We start from the raw sequence: 21,611 nt of genomic DNA on the forward strand, positions 1-21,611 counted from the left end.
ATTTGTGCTGAACAATTTGTGAACAAGTATAGAGACTACCATTGAATTGAAGTGATGTGTGAATCCAAAAAGAAGCACTTCCAAGTTCAAGTAAACACCTCCACTTGTGTTTTGTGGGCAAATATCATTACTCTCACTATAGACGAAAATAGCGAAAGACGAGTTAAATATGCTTAAAGTGGTGATATTTTGGGACTCTATAATATAACTTGTTACTTGTCTTATACTTAAAGTAGGTAGATATTTTGCCCGTCTATAAGTCTATAACTATAGACGGATATGCGGCTGGGGCACCATGGTACATGATGGCGTAGAAATAATACCCCTCACTCCGAGGCGTGGTGCATGGCAAGACCCTAAGATCAAAAAAAAAAAAAAAAAAAAAAAAAATCCCGCCATGCAAACCCGTCTCGGGGGCCGTGACAGGTACGAGGGTTTCGGCATCGTTGGCCGCTATTGTGGCCATCGTGTAAGTCCGCTCAACCCCGAGGCGTGGTAGTCGGTGATTCATTTTTCGATCAAAATTTATTTTTGATAAATCACCACGTCTCGGGGGTACCGTCATAGACGGGATTGACATCGATGGCTTGAGTGACGGGTACACGAAGGAGGCCATCGAGTAAAATCTTTAGTCCGAGGCGTGATGCATGAAAATTTTTTATCATCCGTAAATTATTATTTTTTTTAAAAAAAAAAATCGTCCCATCTATAATGAGAGTTTGTGGGGGCAAATATGGGCGTGCAATTTTCCTCCACTATAGCCCAAAATCTTGACATGCATCAAAGACTGTAGTAGGCTAATGCACTTTTCTGAGCTGCCCACTAGTTTTACGTCATTTCAGATTTAGATTTGGAAAAGTAGTGCAAATGGTAAAGAATGTACGTACATCTGTTTGGTTGAATTTCATGCGCTTGATTAAACATACGCCTCATATATATTAAACTAATGTCTAGAGTTTAACCGAAGGTAATATATTTTTAATTTAAATTTAGTTTGTTTAGTTAATTAATTTATTACAATACAATATACGCACATATATGTAAATAAGACAAAAGCGACTCATACAAGTATTTTTGTTAGTTAAAATGCAGATCGACAAAACCGTAACCACCTCCAAAACTCGAACCTAAAATCCGTTGCACTTAGGTTGGCTTCTCACTATCAATCAATAGAAGAAAAAACTAAACTTCTATCAACATTCAACAACACGCACCAATTGATCGATACAAGTATTGTAGCCAAGGAAAGTTGACGAGATATATATCATTGAACAATAAAAGTCTTGCTTAAGAGGAATGGATGGTAACTGAAATGAGAATTTGTGATCATTGAATTTAGACTTCCCAGCTCATACGAAACCCGAATAAAATGAAATAGCACTGCAATTATTATCATTGTTCATATAATATGTATACAATCATTATCAATTATCAATTTATCATCAGCATCATCATCATCCAATTAGTTCGTCAACACGATTTAGAATTTGAAGTCGTCATTGATTCCGGATTATTCTCATACCTTAACTTTATTATTATACGACTAGAATATTTTAATTTTCCGGGTGTCAATTATGACGACTAAACTATTCATTCACATTGGATATTTCTTGCTTCTTGCTTTCGGTACACTCCATGCCAACTCTCATTATTTCAACCCATGAGAAGTGAATCTGATGGGATCAAAGATTCCAATGACAGCTCTGGGTTAATCGAGTAGATGGTCTACGGATCACGGATGCAAGTGAAGCTCCACCATTCTTTCACTGTCATTCCTAAATAGAGTAAATACAATCATTAATGTTATACTGAAATTTACAACGTAAGATGAAATTTAGTAGTAAGTGAAGCTCCACCCTATTAAGGAAACTAATATTTAGTAATATTCTTTCCTATTGTTTTTAGTAAATACTTGTTCTCCAAGTTTATAATCTTGTAATAGTTGTACTTTCCTATTTCTCGTTAACCTAGCTAGACTCGTGTACTATAAATACATTGTATGTGATAGTTAATAATATTAAGCTTTCACACAATACTAGTTGGAAAGCCCGTGCGTTGCACGGGGCTCTCGTCAAGTTCATTTGTGAAAATAGTATATATAATAATTCGATTAAAAAAGTGGCAAAAAATATGATATATAATTTGAATAAAAAAAAAGGACGGCAATTTTGAACCATTGTTGAATAAAAACATATCGTTGCTGGTGTTTTGTTATTCAAACTTTATAAAATCAGTCGACCATCACCAACTTACTCGCGTAGTTATTAGTATGTTTATTCTTAGTTTCAGGCGCGCTGTTGTTGAACTTATATAAAACGTTATGCTTGAAATCATGGTGTAGCTCATACGAATTATCCTATATTAATGCATGAGCAGCAATTTATTATCTATGTAAAACAAAAGAAGAGATCACCATAATAATGATCATCTTATTATATTATTGAAAAGGTTATATCCCTATTCATGGTGTAGCTCATTATACCGATTGTATGTTATCCCATAATTTACTACTGAAAATTTGTTGGAATTTTTGCTTAAATGGGGTTGAAATCCAAACTATTTAACAAAATAGGGCGGGTTTCAAACTATTTACCAAAAATGGGTCCACGTCATCGATTCAGATTTTTTTTTATTTTTTTTTGAAATTCAGAGCATGTCGCTGTCCTGGACAGCGAGAAGTTATTTCCATGTTTAGATATTTGACAAGCTACATTCGTCGTCTCCGTTCTCCTTACTCCGACCACCAAATAATGAAATACAACCACCATTCTGTTCTTCTCACTTCCCTTATCATATAAACATATTTGTTTGAGTTATTAGCTTCATGTTTTACGCAAAAAACGACCCGCATTATCGCCGTTCACAAACAATTTATGTTGCTAGCTGCGAAAACGAAAGCGAAACCAAAATGGCTGAATTTTACATGTTGCAACGCGATCGACGATTCTGAGTAAGCTTCCCATGAAACAAAGCTGTACCTTTCAAAGCTCACCGTAATTACTAAATACTGTATATCACTATCACCATAAATCCATAGTTCCTACTGTATATCACTATCAATATAAATGGATTTCTCGAAACCGAAATAGTTAGTGAACGGCGATCTTGCGGATCATTTTTTGCGGAAACCATGGAGCAAATAACTCAAACAACCAAGTGTATATGTTAAGGGAAGTGAGAAGAAGAGAATGGTGGTTGTATTTCATTATTTGGTAGTCGGAGTAAGGAGAACGGAGACGACGAATGTAGGTTGTCAAACACCTAAACATGGAACCAACTTCATTTGTCGGGGACAATGACATGCTATGAAATTTAAAAATAAAATAAAAAAAATCGGAATTGATGACGTGGACCCATTTTTGGTAAATAGTTTGAAACCCGCCCTATTTTATTAAATAGTTTGGGTTTCGACCCTATTTAAGCAAAAACTTCAAATTTGTTGTGTTTCATGTCAAACAAAAGAAGATAACATCAGTATAGTAAGTATTATACCATATTGGATAAAAGGTTAGCTTTCTTATTAAAGTTATCTACTCTTTCTAGTTTGGTAAATTATTAAAGACTTGCTTGTAAACAATATTTCTCGTGTGTCCTTTGTACACTTGGTCCCGATCATAAATATAATGTTTAACTGTTTCATGTTCTCTGACCATTCTTGATTCAGCTGTCGTTGGTCGTATAACCTTTCCTCCCGTATAAGCTTATTATCCATACCCTGTAATTCCTCGAAGCCCGGAAGTGGCATATCCCTAATATCCTTTAATGTTTTGCCATATCTCATTAGCACTTTATCGATTTCAATTAATGTGTAAGACCGTTTAACATCCTCTTGTAGAATAAGTGTCGGGTGGTTGAAAGCTTTCCTTTTTCTTCTTTCAATATCTTCGGAGAGCATGCTGTAACTGTTCTCCCAGAAAGTCTTAATGTCGGTTACCTCACAAAAGAGGAGTATTGTTACAAACAGCTCCATGTGCTGATATGGCATTGCCCACCTATTTGCCTCGCTCATAGCCTCGTGCCACTCTTTGTCATCACTTAATAAGCCATAGGCAAAGCAGGCCGCTTTATATGATGGAAACAGTCGCTTGTCTATTGTTCTGAATTCTTCAAACGAAGTTGGCCCCTTGACTATGTTCAGTAGCAGGCGCAGGTAATACCTCTCCCCTGTCGTCGGGTGAACGTAGGCAATTCTCCCTAAGCTCTTGCCCTTTGAGCGCTTTATCCATCCGTTTTTCCACACATATTCTGAAGGAAACTGTGCATAAGTAAGCTTCCTTGCCTCTGGATATGTCTTATTTGCGGCAAACCATCCAGTTAACTTTGTATGACAACTATTTGCGCGGTTTATAACACCCTGTAAATTGGATGTGTCACTTAAGACTACAAACTGTTCACCTGGTAAATGAACTGGCAGACATACGTATCAGTTGACTGAAAGCATGAATTATACATACGTATCAGTTGTCGGAAATTGCTGCCATATTCTGGCTGAGTGTTGTCCAGCAATCTTTTTAAAATCTCTGGCGGGTTGTCTAGTATGGGAAGTCGAATCTTTCCTTCACTACAACATAAACTAAAATTTATATGTTTCCTGTTACTGGTCATTTTGACCCTTTCTTCGTACCACATAATCGCCTTGCAACCCGGGCATGTGTATAACTGTTCACTTAAACTGAGATATCTGATAGGAGTTGCTCTTCGTGATCTTGTTTAGCTCTATCGTCTCCGCATATCTCACTCGTTGAGCTTTCTAATAATACTTGGTGACCTGTTAATTCACACAGGGAACCTCGTTTAGGAAAGGCAAACAGAGCATAAATCAACTACATGATCCGGATCATAGGTCATATCTAAGTTAAAGAGTCTATCAAACACCAAGTAAACCATCACCAAGGTGACCATTAATACGTCCGTGAATTGAATTATAGTTCACATTATGCTGCTAAATACATGATTAGCAAGCTATTCAAGACAAAAGATATGGTAGGGTATCTTAGATAATGATGAGAGACATCTGGATGAATAATTTGTTAAGTGTAACTAAAGAGTTTACCTTCGACGGTACTGCGGCCAACTGATGTACCAATGTCAACTGGTGTAACTTTGATTGTCGGTTGATACTGCCTTACAGCATTTTGCTCTTGTGTCTCGGATAATAATAATCTCCTTCTTTTCCGGCTTTGCTCACAGAGTCGTTGGCTTGAATACGGAAGAGACGCCTCGCCTGTGAATTGTTAATGTACAGTGAGAAAATTGAGCCTTGTAGATACAAAAATCACAAATACAGTTATGTTTTAAGAAATCCCATTTTAGATCTTGTATAATAGAACCAGCAAATAAACAAACTAAAAGACGTAGAACGTGACCTGCTATATAATTTAAAAAAAAAAAAGATAACGGAACGGAAGGAGTGGTATACACAATAACACAACTATCAAGAACCTCAATCACGATTTTCATGTTGTACATAAGCAACATAATATGAAGACAATTATGATTCATTATAATTAGCTCCTAAACTTTTGAAAAGCTAGAGAAAGAAACAGAGTTAGAGGTTAGACCTGACACCGTACCACTCGCTGCCCCATTGATTTGCTGCTCTGACTGATGTCCGTCTTCGTTCTGGTTTGTCTCTGTGAGTAGTAACTTCCTTCTTTTTTTTGTCTTCGTACGGTAGAATCGCCATAAGCTGCTTTCGATAGTACCTTGAAGTTGCCATGTTCTTTATACGAAAGCTGGAATAAGATTGTATGAGAGAGATTTCTAAACACTATTTTGATGGATATGAAAATATCAATTCAATGAGCTTATATAGTGCAATAGAATTGCCCTAAATCCAATCAGAGTAGGACAATAAAACAATCGTTTAGCTTTTACATATCATTGTGTTTAGTTGGATTAGGATTTCATACGTGCATTAGTTTTCCTACTTATTCAGATTTCTTCCTTCAATTGTTTAGTTTTTCATACTTGTATTAGATTTCCTACTTATTAAACTCATATCTTATTTTTCTTTTCTTTTTTTTAATATTACGTTTTCTAAGAAAGTTGGACTCTCTAATATCGCGTGAAAAGTTTCTGCTTTATATATATATATTGATTGAACGTCTCTCTTACATGGTATCAGAGCCTCCGATCAAACAAATCTCTCTAAATTTTTTTTTTCTTCTCTAAGTTCCACGATTCCAAACTCTCACGAACCAAAAGTTCCGTTCCTCGTTCTCAATCTCTCTCAATGTGTCAAATTAACATCTCAAAACTATCGTTCTTGGTCCACCCAAATTGATGATTTTCTCATTGGATTTGATCTCTTCAAATACGTCAATGGAACGTATCCTTGTCCTTCGGCAACCGTCACTACTGCCGAGGCAAAGGACGCCTCGAATCCCGCACACTACACTTGGATTCGTCAAGACCGTCTTATCAAAGGTGCCCTCCTTGGCACGATTGATCCTTCGATCACTCCTCTCCTTCTTCAAGCAAAGACATCCAATGATGTCTGGCAGACTCTCGCACAAACGTATGGCAACCCGTCTCGTGGTCATATTCTTCAAGTTAAAGATCGTCTCAAGACAATCTCAAAGGGTGACAAATCCGTCACTGACTATATGCAAGCTCTCAAGACTTGCACTGATGAACTTGCTCATCTAGGTAAGCCCATGGATGCAGAGGATATCATCGCTCAGGTAATTGAAGGTCTTCATTATGAGACTTATAAACCGGTAATTGACGCGGTACGTGCTCGTGACACTCTTATTTCTTTTGATGCTTTCCATGAGAAACTGTTAAACCATGACTTAACCTATAAGCCTAGCCCACCCCCACCCGACTTACCCACCTCTGTCCATTATGCCCAAGCTTCGTACCCTCGCAAATACAATAAACCCAACACCTCAAATGGCTCCCCTGGTATCCTACCACGACCCCCCACTCCTGCATATCCCTCGTCCCCTGCCTACCCTGCCCAGTCCCACAACGAATCCTCCACCCCTACCACTTCCTTCAAAGGTCGATGCCAATGGTGCAAAAACATTGGTCACTATGTCGATGTTTGCAGGGATTTCAAAAGACTCTTTCCCAATGTCCAAATTCCCCCATTCCCTCGCCGCTCTAACTCTAACCCACAAGCTCACACCGTCACTACTAATAACCCACCCAACCCGCACTCGTATCTGCTTGACAGTGGTGCCACCCACCATATTACCAGTGATCTCAACACCCTTGCTCTTCACAATCCGTATGATGGGGTCGATGATCTAATAATTGGAGACGGCTCATCTCTCGCTATTCAAAATATAGGTTCTTTCTCCTACTCTAACTCTTCTATTTCCTTACACTTTAATGATGTACTTCATGTTCCAAATATTTCTCGCAATATCATCTCCATTCCCAAGCTATGTCACGATAATAATGCCGTAGCTATCTTCTTACCATCTTCTTGTCTTGTGAAGGATCTCAAGACCGGAACCATCCTCCTACAGGGCACTAAACGAGATGGTCTCTTTGAGTGGTGTCCGCTTCCTCCTTCTCCTCAAGCCTGCCCAAGTCTTCTCCTGCCCAATTCCGTCTGGCATCACCGATTAGGCCATCCCAACTCCAAAGTTCTTAGTCTTATTAGTTCTATTGCAAATTTTTCCTTTAAGTCCTCTATGTCACATTGTCAAGCTTGCGATATCAATAAAAGTCATAAACTTCCCTTTTCTACTTCGTCTTTTACTACTACTGCACCATTACAATTAATTTTCTCGGATGTATGGACATCTCCCGTTCTCTCATATGATAAATTCAAATATTATGTTATCTTTGTGGATCATTTTACAAAATATATTTGGTTGTACCCCTTGCAAAAGAAGTCTGACACACATGCTACCTTTGTTCGTTTTCGTGCCTTAGTCGAAAAATACTTTAATACTCCAATTATTCAAGTATTTTCTGATAATGGTGGCGAATATCTCAAACTTACTCCAACTCTAAGTTCGGATGGTATTTCACATCTCACCTCGCCTCCTCATACTCCGGAGCACAATGGCTATGCCGAACGACGACATCGCCACATCGTCGAAACTGGCCTTGCTCTTCTTACTCACGGTAATCTCCCCACTACCTTTTGGCCTCATGCTTTCACCACCGCTACCTATCTCATAAATCGTATGCCTACTCCCACTCTCAATAATGACTCTCCCTACTTCAAACTCTTTAAAATCCAACCCAATTACTCAAAACTTCGGAGCTTTGGGTGCTTATGCTACCCATGGCTTCGACCATACACCCCACATAAACTTGCCCCACGGTCCATCCCTTGCGTTTTTGTAGGCTACTCTCCGTCTCAAAGTGCTTATCATTGCTATGACCCCGTCTCTAAACGTCTCTATACATCTCGTCATGTCAAGTTTATTGAAACTACCTTCCCTTACACCTCTTTAGTCTCATCCGTTTCTCCTGACTTACCCACACCTGATACTTGGTGTGATGTTTCCCTTCCCCTGCTGCTTTCCTCTGCTCCCTCTTCTACTGTCGAGCCTGCCATCCCTGCCTCCCCTTCCTCTCCTCAGTCCCCTAACCAGCCCATCCCCTCCCCTGTCACTGATCAAACTCCCTCTGCCACGCCTCAGTCTTCCCCCTCTCCTTCTCCTCCTCCTCCTCCTCCTCCTCCTCCACCTCCCCCTCCTCCTCCCCCGCGCAATGTTGTTACCCGACTATCTTACAACATAGTCAAACCAAATCCGAAGTATGCTAAAACCGCCTCTCTTAGTGCCTCAAATTCTCTTCCCACAACTGTTAAACAAGCTCTTCTTGATCCTCGATGGCGTGCTGCCATGGAAGCCGAGTTTCAAGCTCTTAAAAATAACCATACTTGGTCTCTTGTTCCCTCTGAACCACACGTCAATACAATTGGTTGCAAGTGGGTTTTTCGTGTCAAATACAAATCGGATAATTCCATTGATAAGTTCAAAGCTCGTCTTGTGGCTAAAGGATTTCATCAACGACCGGGTCTTGATTTTACTGATACATATAGCCCTGTCGTTAAACCCGCCACTATTCGCCTCATTCTATCTCTAGCTACTGTGAATCGTTGGCCTTTACGTCATCTCGACGTGAACAACACCTTCTTACAAGGTTCTCTTTCTGACACTGTATACATGTCCCAACCTCCCGGGTTTCAGGACCCTTCTTCTCCGTCTCACGTCTGCAAGCTTCAAAAGACCATTTATGGCTTAAAACAGGCCCCTCGGGCTAGGTTTACTGAGCTCCGTTCCTATCTTCTCTCCTATGGCTTCACAAATTCAATTTCTGATCCGTCTCTGTTCTATCTTACTCGCTCTTCTCACTCTCTTTATTTACTTGTCTATGTTGATGACATTATTGTCACCAGTTCATCCCCTCCTCATCTATCTCACTTTCTAACTCACATACATTCCCGTTTTGCGTTAAAGGATCTTGGTCCCCCATCGTACTTTCTTGGTGTTGAGGTCACTCCTAATACCCATGGTCTCCTTCTTACCCAAACTAAATATATACATGACATCCTCACCCGTTATAACCTCCAGGACTGTAAACCCGCACCTACTCCCCTTACTCCATACCCGCCACTTACCGTCTCTGATGGTCCAACAATTGCCCAACACTCTGACTACCGTGCTATCCTTGGTTCCCTACAATATCTATCATTAACTCGATTCGACATTGCCTTTCCGTTAATAAACTTTCTCGGTTTCTTCATGCTCCGAAAGAGTGTCACTGGTCCGCACTTGCGTCTATTACGCTATCTCAAAGGTTCTCCGATCTTTGTCTTCAATTATATGCGCACTCACCGTCTCCTCTACTTGCGTTTTGTGATGCCGATTGGCCGGGGACAAGGACAATTTGTTTCTACTCTTCGGTTACATTGTTTATTTGGGTCGTAATCCCATTGCTTGGGTGTCTCGCAAGCAGCGTACTATTGCACTATCTTCCACTGAAGCTGAATTCCGAGCCGTTGCCAATGTTACTGCCGAGCTTCTTTGGGTTCGGTCTTTGCTCGATGAACTTAGCGTACCATGTCCTTCTACTCCTGTTATTTATTGTGATAACCTTGGTGCCACTCATTACTCGGAAAACCCGATTTTTCACTCTCGTATGAAGCACGTTGCACTGTCTTTTCATTTTGTCCGAGAGCATGTTCGTAATAAGACTATTCGGGTTCAACATATTCACACCAACGATCAGCTAGCAGATGCTTTGACTAAACCATTACCGCGTCCTCGTTTCGTGTCTTTGTTATCCAAGATTGGTCTATCCTCCGGATTGTCCAACTTGACGGGGCGTATTAAGGAAACTAATATTTAGTAATATTCTTTCCTATTGTTTTTAGTAAATACTTGTTCTCCAAGTTTATAATCTTGTAATAGTTGTACTTTCCTATTTCTCGTTAACCTAGCTAGACTCGTGTACTATAAATACATTGTATGTTATTGTTAATAATATTAAGCTTTCACACAATATTGAACGTCTCTCTTACACACCCGTCTTTCACTGTCATCCCTGAATAGAGTAAATACAATCATTAACGGTATCCTAAAATTTACATTTCTAATATAAACATAGTTACACAAAGTAAATTAAGAAATTCGGAATTGGTTATTAGTGAATGTCAAACAGAGTCACTGTGATCCTTGAAACATTTACAAAACGAGTGCAATGGTGTAATGACATAGATTAGTACCTTGTAGTGAATCGTAAAACGGTGATTTCCAAACATATGACGGAGCTGAAGGTACAAGGATAACAGCTATCTGGTCCTCGAGATAGCCAGAACTTGCATACGCGTAGTTTCCTGTAGTCATCCTAAAGTCAATAAGAGCTATGTAAGAATTAGGATGTCCTATATTTTACGTGATAATCTTGTGAAACAATGCATACAATAGTTTTGTATTATTCTACAATAGTGAAGAAATTAGCTGGGCTCCTCGAGTCCTCTTCTAACTAGCCATACCAAGTTCCTGCACTGGTTATGACGAGTTAGTCTGTGCTCAGACATCAGTACAAATATTACAATTTGCTGCACTTTTAATTAACTAATTCAACACCCAAACCTTTACTACACACCTCCAGCTTTTCTTATAGACATGGAGTAATTAATGTGTATATGGAACATGTTCTCCAGCAAAGGACACTACCTTCTACTAATGTCAGCCATATGGAGTGATTAAGGCTCATATAATACTATAACACTTAATTTTGAGCACAGATACCAATAATTAAGAATATTACAAGCTCTAATAAGGACAAAATGTCCATATAAGAGTAAAACGGGTTAAATACTACCCCATATAGATAGACGAGACAAAAGTTTGTCATTCCTTAGGGCATTCTGCTTTTTGTCTCATCGATCTTGCCTGACCCGTTTTATTGTTTAAGACGAATATGTCAGTCTTAAACAAAAATTTGTGATATAGATACGGAGTATCATGTAGTGTGAATCCTAATTCACAACCACATACTTCACATATCAAACCGAAAAGTCCACCCTTTGTATATCTCACAAGCTGTCAAGCTTTCTCAACTCAAATAAATGCAGTCATGTTCTTCGTTTACACGCTCATTATATAACCCCTTTCCCACTGTAATCATTCTCTAAACATGATTTAATAATTTAAACTTCTCCATCCAATCAAAAATCACGCTTATATAAACTAGTGATAACACATGATATGTTCATATAAATCATATCCCATAACTTTTGGGAGACTACTTGCTATTATGGCACTATTTTAGTCTACATTACCTTAGCTGTCTATGTCCCACATCTGTCCAACACTCTTAAGTTATAAAAACCCACAGCACATCTTTCACATATCTCCTAATTACCACCTAAAGGCTAAAACTAACACAACCCATTTTACTACTCCATGGGTTCCTTAGAACTACAACATGCCCAACCCAATAACCGAACCAACGGACTCGACCCGGAGAAGTCTAATCCAGACATCGACGATGACGAAATATCCCCAATAGAGGAAGTCCGGCTAACCGTGACCAACACAGATGATCCGTCTCTACCAATATGGACGTTTCGGATGTGGTTCATGGGTTTACTATCATGTGGGCTCCTCTCATTTCTTAACCAGTTTTTCTCCTACAGAACTGAGCCTCTCATTATAACCCAAATCACAGTGCAAGTAGCCACACTACCTATTGGTCATTTTCTTGCTGCTGTTCTTCCCCGGACCCAGTTCCGAATCCCAGGGTGTGGGTCTCGGACTTTCTCGCTTAACCCGGGTCCATTCAATGTTAAGGAGCATGTCTTGATATCTATATTTGCTAATGCTGGGAGTGCTTTTGGAAATGGGTCGGCTTATGCTGTTGGTATAGTTAATATTATTAAGGCTTTCTATAAACGGAAAATCTCATTCTTGGCTGGCTGGATCCTCATCGTCACCACTCAGGTATAATATACAACGACCTCATTTCATGTTACGTTGCTAATTTTGTAGTATGTTATACATACAACGATCTCATTTCATGTTACGTTTCTAATTTTGTAGAATGTTATACACACAGTATTACAGTCTTACCCAAGACTAACTGAAATAATGTATTATGCTCAATTTTGACTAATATCACAAAAAAATCAAGCTATAAAAGTTATGAAAGCTTTCCATTAGTAAAATTCAAGCAGCATGATGATTGGCACACCAACTTAGAAAGTCATTTACCAAATGATTTGGTAATTCAGTGTGTGCATAAACTTAAAGTTAGGTTACATGAACATGACTTTTTAAGCGTGGGTCATAACAATCAGCTCCATAAAATAATACTACTAGATACTTCAACTACAAAAGTGTAAGCAAATTTGTATTTAATAGACATAAAGAATATCACATAGTGCAAAGATTGATTTTTTAATTCCAGGAAACAGGTTTGAAAAGACTGAACTTGTCCTGTTCAATATTCACTCAAAATTAAAGCAGTCCAATAGTAAAAAAAAAAATAGTAATATACTAATATGCCCAATCAATGAATCAAATTTCTTAACAAAAAGATTGAAAATTATATTAAAAACGGAATATTTTATATTGATTGCATATTTAAGTATACATCAGTATTCAGTATAAGATATTAGGTTGTCAAAAAAAAAATGCTATTCTCCTTTTGAGTCCATTATATGCTACTCCCTCCAATTCGTTATATTGTTCCCATTTGCTTTTGGCACGATACTTAAGAAATACTATTAAAAATGAATAAAGGACATTAGTGGGGTTGATGTTAGGAGAGATAGATGAATTAATAGGAGTTAAATAATGAGTTGTGGGGCCAAAACATTAAGAAAAGTAATAAAATAGGAGTAAAAAAGTTGTGTGGGGTTTGATTATAGGAGAGAGAAATGAATAAAATAAGAGAAAAAAGTTAAAAAAAGGAAAAGCATTAACATTTCAATAATCCGTTTTTTAAATAGGGAACATTATAGCGAATTGGAGGGAGTATAAGACGATTTTATAGGAAGATAGTTTATGGACTTTATTCGATGAGAACAAAATATAATGAGATACTTTTAGAAAGGTTGAAGAAAAGGACAATAAATGATAAAGGAGTTTCAACAAGTGGATTAGAATAAATCAAGATAAAAGCATGAATTCTATGCCAATAGTGAATAGCCAAATAAAGTCAGAAAAAAAGGACCATCAAGTTGATGGCTGGCTGGTCAATGCTCAAACCTCCGTTTACTTGGACTACCGCTTTTTCAGTTAGCACGGGGAAGGATTAAGCAATAAACAAAAGACCACTAGATGGTTGTTATACTTGAGATAATCTACTTGGTAACCTTCCAATTTATCAAAATTTTCGGCTAAACTACGAAATTGAAATAATAAGTAGTGTGTAACCTACTCTGTAACCTTACAATTTATCAAAATTTGCGGCTAAACTACCAAATTGAAATAGAAAGTAAAAAGTTAAGATAAGTGGCAATTTGGAGAAAAAAGAAGGAAAAAAAACAGTATGAAAAGACACGTAATTGTATGCATGCCATGCATGAGATAGGGAAAGCTCATCTTACAAGAGTAGGACACGAATGTAACTTCAACAAAAGAATGGTAAAAAAAAGAGTAAATTTGAATTCAAATAAAGAAAATTGCACGTGTCTCGATCTTGAGTCTCCTTCTATCATCTTGGGCAATAGGTCTTGGTATAGACGGGTGGGGCGAAGAGACGGGTAAAAACCTCTAATAAAATGAGTAGGGGGGACAAGGTGGGACACCCCCATGTGCTTCCCATTTTATGGCAAATGGGTATTTTGTGAGGGAAAATGATATCCGTCTATAAGTATAGACGGATAGTGTTCGTCTATAATGAGAATTTGTGCATCTTGGGTTATTCCTATTACGTAAATGACGCTGAATTCATGTACTTTTTTTTCTAAATAATTATATTCAATGTATATTTTCTCATTAGAAACAATCAAACAATGTTATTGCGGGAACACTCTTGCTAATTATGATGAGGTGAATCGTGTTTCAGGTTTTGGGGTATGGTTGGGCAGGGCTGATGAGGAAATTTGTAGTAGAGCCGTCTCATATGTGGTGGCCTAGCACTCTCGTACAAGTATCACTCTTCAGGCAAGTCAACTAAACAAATACATTCTACTTCCGTGCGTATTTTTATTAATCGATAATTAATAAAAATCTGATGCAAATAATTGTGTTTAGCGTTAACGTAAGGAAAATGTTGAAAAAGATAGAAAGCATATCAGTCAATTAATATTTGGCGAACGACATAACTGAATACTATACGGTGATTGAGATATCAACTAAACAAAGCTCAAATTGGCCTTGATACATACGTAAATGCCGTGTTTGAGGTCGCCAATATGACACCAAACACGTAAAGGACAGCTTATATTATTTGAGACACGGCTTAAACAATGAAACCAAGAAACAATGATATCGTAAGGGAAACTATCTCAATTTTGTCCAGCATTGAAACCCCCTTAAAAAAAATGCAAGCAGCAAACCATTACCTAATTCGATAAGTAAGTGCCATGATAGAATATTGCTCAAACCGAATTCTGATTTGCGATTCGCTAGGGGACTGAGCGAATGCGTTAACCCAGACACAGACAATTAATGAACACATGGTTGCAGCTATAACAATGATTATATAAATAAAAATGACGAGTCAAATCACCTTCAATGGCTGAAGCTGCATATGCAAGACATCCTGATTGAGGGCAGCATAGAATGTAATCTTGATTCTTGTAGCGCGTTTGTTGAAGGTTCTCTGTGATCTGGAGCATCAGGCAAATTCCACTCTGCAAAATAAAAATAATTATATAAAAACGAATAATTCTGAAGGATCAGAACAACAAGCAAGATTAATCGAAATGCAGACAGCATAAACATTTGATTAAGTGCAAAGCAGCAGAAAGCATACTAGCATCTTCTTCTCCCACTAACAATATTATTTAGCTTTGTTACTCTTACCTTTGTTCCTTTTATTTTACGCCTTTACATCTCGTCTTATCGGAGGAGAATGGAGGGATATCCATTTTTCATCCCCTCCAAATTCCTCTACCTTCCAACTTCCTACCCAAACAATGAAAACTATCTCCCTCCAAATTCCGCTATCCAAACTAGGCCAAAATGTCAGGAGGAGTCGGAGCCCCTTCCGACAATACTATAATCCGTCACTGAGGCCACTATTAGAGATAGACTTGTAACAGAAACAAAGTATGCTGCTCTTATAGTCATTCTTATCTTCTTCTCCGACAATCTTTATCCTACGTCAAAACCAATTTCAATAACAACTCCATTGAAATGAAGCAAAATTAAGAGCATGTTGCTTATGTTGACTTATATCCTTTAGTTATTCAGTTTACTAAAGCTCATTTATCGAACGGAATACAAATTAATACATTTCAGTTTTATCATGTTCAAAAAATACGCCGAGTACATAATTAGGCGGAAACAGCAACAACAACAACAACATCAGAGCCTTAATTCCAAAATGATTTGGGGTCGGCTGACATGAATCATCCTTTAGAACCGTCCATTGGTGATCGCACACATCAAAATGCGAAAATATAGAAAAGGAAAAGTGAAAAACAAAAGGGGAGTGGAGCATAATTTAAAAGCCAAGGTAAACTTATAAGTTTTAAAATCGAAGTCTGGATTTCTTTTATAAAAACTTAGAATTTAAATCGAAAATAAAGATTAAAACGATTTTGAAAACCGAAGTAAAACTTAAGGGTCCGGAATACCTTAAAAGTGAATCAAGTATTGATATATAAGAAAGTTGTTGGTAAAAACGTGTAATAAATCCGAAAAAAACAAATAAATTTTTTTAAAAATTAAATAAAAACACTAAATATGTTTTCAAAGAGGCTAAAAGGTAGACAAAAGAAACTATTCAGAAAAATTCTAATTTATTCTATAAGAAAATTTGTTCAAGCCCACAAAGGTATTCTTCTTATGTGTCCTGAAATATGAAAATTGCACAGCAGAAACGTATACACCTTCCTATTAGTTGTTTGAATCCAATCCTATGACTCGCCCTTAGAATTCGGGCCAAAAAAGAGGTAGACGGAAGAAACATCAGCAAGCTTAAAATCTGTTCAGTTACCTCTTAATTAACATAACATCAGATTTCCTAAGAAACTATCAGCTAGTCTAATTGCTAGGACTTGAGAAAAGTCAACCCACTCCTCTCTCTCCCCCCACCCCTCCCCTCTTTTATTATGCCTGTATTTCTTTGAGTTCATGCTAGTTTCTATTAGACAGTATATTTCAGTTATCGTGTGTGCCTGTCAACGTGTGTCCTGTGATAATATGCGTGAATGTACATCTCTCCTAAAAGTCGTTAGTTTAATGCAGGGCCTTGCACGAGAAGGATGACGCGTCTGAGAGGCGCATATCAAGGGCAAAGTTCTTCCTAATAGTACTTATATGCAGCTTTGGGTGGTATGCGGTTCCAGGATACCTGTTCACAACCCTTGGCACCATATCATGGGTCTGCTGGGTATTTTCGAAATCAGTTACAGCGCAACAACTAGGCTCAGGCATGAGAGGCCTTGGCCTAGGAGCCATAACACTAGACTGGTCCGTAGTAGCATCCTTTTTATATAGCCCTCTCGTAAGCCCATTCTTTGCTATTGCAAATATATGCGTAGGCTATGTTTTGATTGTTTACATGTTCATCCCCGTAGCATACTGGGGACTAAACTTGTACAATGCCAAAACATTTCCAATTTTCTCCTCACACTTATTCACGGCCCAAGGACAACACTACAACATTACTGGCATAGTTAATAATCATTTCGAGTTAGATCAAACAGAGTACGCGAAGCAAGGGCAAATACACATGAGCATGTTTTTTGCTCTGACTTATGGCTTTGGATTTGCTACCATAGCATCCACTCTTACGCATGTGGGCTTATTCTATGGAAGGTAATCTTACATTCTTACTACTTAGTAACTACGGAGTACAATTAATTTAGGCTTGTTTCGCAGTTATTGCATCTTAAGAGTATAATTAGTACAAAAATATAGTTTGCGGAACATTGCATGCCCATCCTAACGCCTAGAACAAATTTTCAACAAACAGAGAGATCTACCAAAGATTCCAGGCATCATACAAAGGGAAGGAGGATATTCACAGCAAGCTCATGAAAAACTATGAAGATATACCATCATGGTGGTTTTACCTACTTCTGGCAGTGACAGTAACAATTTCCTTTTTGCTCGCCATCTTCATGAAAGATGAAGTGCAAATTCCTTGGTGGGCGCTGTTATTTGCTTGTGCCATGGCGTTCGTTTTCACTCTTCCAATCAGCATCATAACTGCCACAACAAACCAGGTAACAGACTCAAAAATATTGAAAACAGTCTTTCGTTGTAACAGACTACCAGCGTCTTTCACTCATCTTATATACGGAGTACTTCATTTGCAGACACCAGGGTTGAATATCATAACCGAGTATGTCATGGGGATTATACTACCAGGAAGGCCTATAGCCAATGTTTGTTTCAAAGTGTATGGTTATATGAGCATGGCACAAGCTGTTTCTTTCCTCAGTGATTTCAAGCTAGGGCACTACATGAAGATTCCACCACGCTCAATGTTTTTGGTCCAGGTATGACATACATTTAACTCATTTAAGTATTTTAAACATTGTTAACTAACTAAAACCATCACAAGTATAAACTGCAAAAACAGGCATCACACACCTGGACAAGTGAAGGGATAATAGTAATTAGATTAGATTATAGAAAGAATTAACCAGTGACTCCAGCTTCATTTTACTTTCAGAAGACAATGTAATCCCTCTAGTTTTGATTATGACACAATTACATTTTGGGTCATTCGAAAATAGTCTTTTCGTGTTTTAATATATGGGTAAGGTCACGTACATCAGGCCTCCTTACCACGCAATTTGTGGGAGCACCCTGAGCCTCGAGGCACTAGGGTGGTGATGTAACTAGACAAAAAAACTTGGTCAAACCTGCCAAAAATAATACTACAGCAATTCTAAAAATGAGCCAAAGCTAAAAATCGGTCAATTCTAGAGATTAAAAGGGAGTGCAAACTAAACCATTTCTGACTCTGACAACTTTTTACGTGATTTTCAGTTCATAGGAACCATTTTAGCGGGTACAATCAACATAGCAGTAGCATGGTGGTTGCTTGAATCGATTCACAACATATGTGATGATACTTTGCTTCCAGCTAACAGCCCATGGACTTGTCCTGGTGATCGTGTATTCTTTGATGCCTCCGTGATATGGGGCTTGGTTGGTCCTACAAGGATTTTTGGAAAGCTCGGAACTTACAAAGCCATGAACTGGTTTTTCTTGGGAGGTGCAATTGGTCCCTTGCTAGTTTGGTTCGCTCACAAGACATTTCCTAAGAAAACGTGGATTCCATTGATAAACCTCCCTGTACTTCTGGGTGCTACAGCTTATATGCCACCAGCAACACCTTTAAACTACAATGCCTGGATATTAGTTGGGACAATTTTCAACTTCTTTGTCTTCCGTTACAGAAAGCAATGGTGGCAAAGGTATAATTACATTCTTTCTGCAGCTTTGGATGCTGGGGTTGCTTTCATGGCAGTACTATTGTATTTCTCACTGGGTGTCGAGAATAAAAGCTTGACGTGGTGGGGTACTGGTGGTGAGCATTGCGATCTAGCAAGTTGTCCAACAGCCAGAGGCATAATGGTTGATGGATGCCCTGTCCACTGATCTGTGCATACTCTAAAGTCGATAGTGTGGCTCTACTTTGTTCCAACATGGTTGTGTGAGACTTTTAATACTTTTGTGACAAAAGGTAACTTGGGAAAACCAAATTGTAATCCAAAAACTAGCTTGTATTTACATCCCACTTGTAGATTTTAGCAGCAGATGAGTGTGCAAATCTGAAAGACGTGCGTGCTTCCACTACCTATCGAGGGAGCCAGACTTCACTTTTCTTTTTGTAAATAGAAGTATGCAAGTTTAAGAAAAATTGCTAGATTTGGTAAAATTACTGTATTCGCTCTATCCATTCCATTAAATCTATCTAAATTCAGTGAAGGATTGTGTTCAAGATCAGCCTTAAAGATTGGATGAAAAAGGTACATGAAAATTGTAATATTGTATAACACACAGATAAGCCTATTGGCAATGAAACATCAATGTATGCGAATGCAATATTTGAATAACTAAGACTCTAAGAGCAATATCAATCAATCGGCTAAATCTCTACCTGCATGGGGTGCGATCCTCTCACCCGTCACCCCTACTGTATAAGGGAAAGACAGAGATGAAAGGAAAATAAAGGATTGGTGAAAGGAGCATAAAGGGTGGTTGACTGGTGGGTAACTATAACTCCTACTGTATAAGAGAGCACCATGGGACAGGTGGGTAAGTGTAATCTCCTATACGAGTAGTGGTTACAGTTTCTTCATCGCCTTTCTCTATAATTCACCGAGTCAAAAGTCTCAAGAGCATCGCCTTCTATTTTCCTATGTCTTTATATCCGTCACCACATACAGAGTATTTCCTCCATTCCAATTGATTGTATACGTTTTCAAAATCCCTTTCACATATTTTGGAATACGTATAAAATCAAATGGAACAAACGATTTAACAATTAACCTCATAAGTTAACAACAATGGCATCAAAAGGGTAGTAAGTCCAATTACACACAATTATACATGCAAAACCGTCTCACACAATAATTTGTATTTGTATACCCTAAATCCACAAACAGCAACATAATTCATGTCGAATTATATACGAATTACGAAGTATAAAACAACATAAACTCTAACAATGCAGACATAATACAGATATCAAAGTCATTCCGTATAACTCAGAAGATAATCAAATTCACTTCTTCCTGAAATGTTACAACAATCAAGCGCGCACACAGACCGCTAAATTCAGCATCAGCAATTGTACATATAACATATTGCATGCATATATGAAACGTTAATAGTACCAGTTGGTCTCTCTTATGACGGAGAAAATGTGACCTAAGAATATTAATTAATCATCCACAAATTCTTATTTATCGGATACTTAAACAGTACTTTTTATCAAATGTTAAAAAAGATGACATTTTCTCCGTCACAAAGGAGAATTTGTGTAATGGTATGGACTTTGGAGTACCTTAGACTAAAGCGCAACCACTAGCGTCGTCAATTCATCGGCGGAATTCTAGGTGAGAGGACAGCATTGGTGAGTGGCAGACTACCGGAAATGGTCGAAGTGGGCTTCCATACGTAAAACTCATTACACCAATTTTAAACCGATTTCGACCAATTTTGTTGTGTCGTTCGGGTGAGCGGAATGACTCGCCTTTTTTCAAAACTCTCAATGGGAAAACATGAACCAAATCCACCATCACTTCACTTATATGACCCGATCATGATCCACTTGTCAAAATTATTTAAAATTTTTTATTTTTTTTTTGGTAAAATGTGAGATGAAAATTATTTGAAAATTTAAACTTTACTAAACTTGAAATTTTAAAATTTGAAATATAATACTCCCTCCTATTCATTCATTTTGTCCCTCTTTCCTTATAAAAGCTAGTCGGATTTTTGTCCCTCTTTCCTTTTTCGGTAACTTTTGTGTGGTCCAAATTTGATTACATGTGGGGTAGAGTGGAATAGAGTGTTTTGTGTGGTCCAAAATCATTTTCTTAATTCTTGTGCAAAATAGAAGGGGGACAAAATGAATGAATAGGAGGGAGTATGAGATTAATTGTTATGTAATCAAATTGTGGTTTGATGTTTTGGATTATACTGTAGATAGGGTATAATTTGGGGAAAATTACATTGAGTAGTATATGATTATAATGTTGTAGATATGAATCGGGTAGAATATGAATTTATAATCTAATAAATATAAGTTGGTCGTGTTTGGATTTTAAAACTCGATCTCCGATATATAGGGACCTAGATGGATAATGAACCACCTCTAGGTGGCTGGGTAGTTTGATTTCGAACTAAACTTCAAAATGGATCAACCAAATCTCAAACTATGCCCGTGATTAACCCAAACTTTGCTCAGACCCACCATGTTCAAGTATTGGTTTGGGAATTTTAGACCCTTATAAGTAGACCTAGCAAACGGGTTACAATTCAGAT

At 37.9% G+C, this 21,611-nt stretch overlaps 1 protein-coding gene and 1 long non-coding RNA gene across 3 annotated transcripts; one reads left to right on the plus strand and one right to left on the minus strand.

Moving 5' to 3' along the window:
* Positions 1-11,504: 11,504 nt before the first annotated feature.
* LOC141648194 (oligopeptide transporter 4-like) lies at positions 11,505-19,497 on the plus strand. Its single transcript, XM_074456692.1, has 6 exons — positions 11,505-12,425; positions 14,497-14,594; positions 16,848-17,420; positions 17,578-17,830; positions 17,924-18,106; positions 18,603-19,497. The coding sequence occupies exons 1-6, from the start codon at positions 11,889-11,891 to the stop codon at positions 19,215-19,217; spliced, it is 2,259 nt and encodes a 752-aa protein (XP_074312793.1). The 5' UTR covers positions 11,505-11,888; the 3' UTR covers positions 19,218-19,497.
* LOC141648195 (uncharacterized) lies at positions 14,589-20,973 on the minus strand. Of its 2 annotated transcripts, none has more exons than XR_012545947.1 (3): positions 20,629-20,973; positions 17,682-17,813; positions 14,589-15,286 (listed from the first exon to the last, which is right to left on the minus strand). It is a non-coding gene; the product is annotated as an uncharacterized LOC141648195 (long non-coding RNA). The 2 variants fall into 2 exon arrangements; XR_012545946.1 differs by having other exon boundaries at positions 17,678-17,813.
* Positions 20,974-21,611: the final 638 nt, after the last annotated feature.

This window comes from Silene latifolia, chromosome 3 (assembly GCF_048544455.1).
Source record: "Silene latifolia isolate original U9 population chromosome 3, ASM4854445v1, whole genome shotgun sequence".
In the NCBI taxonomy this organism is placed as follows: Eukaryota; Viridiplantae; Streptophyta; class Magnoliopsida; order Caryophyllales; family Caryophyllaceae; genus Silene; species Silene latifolia.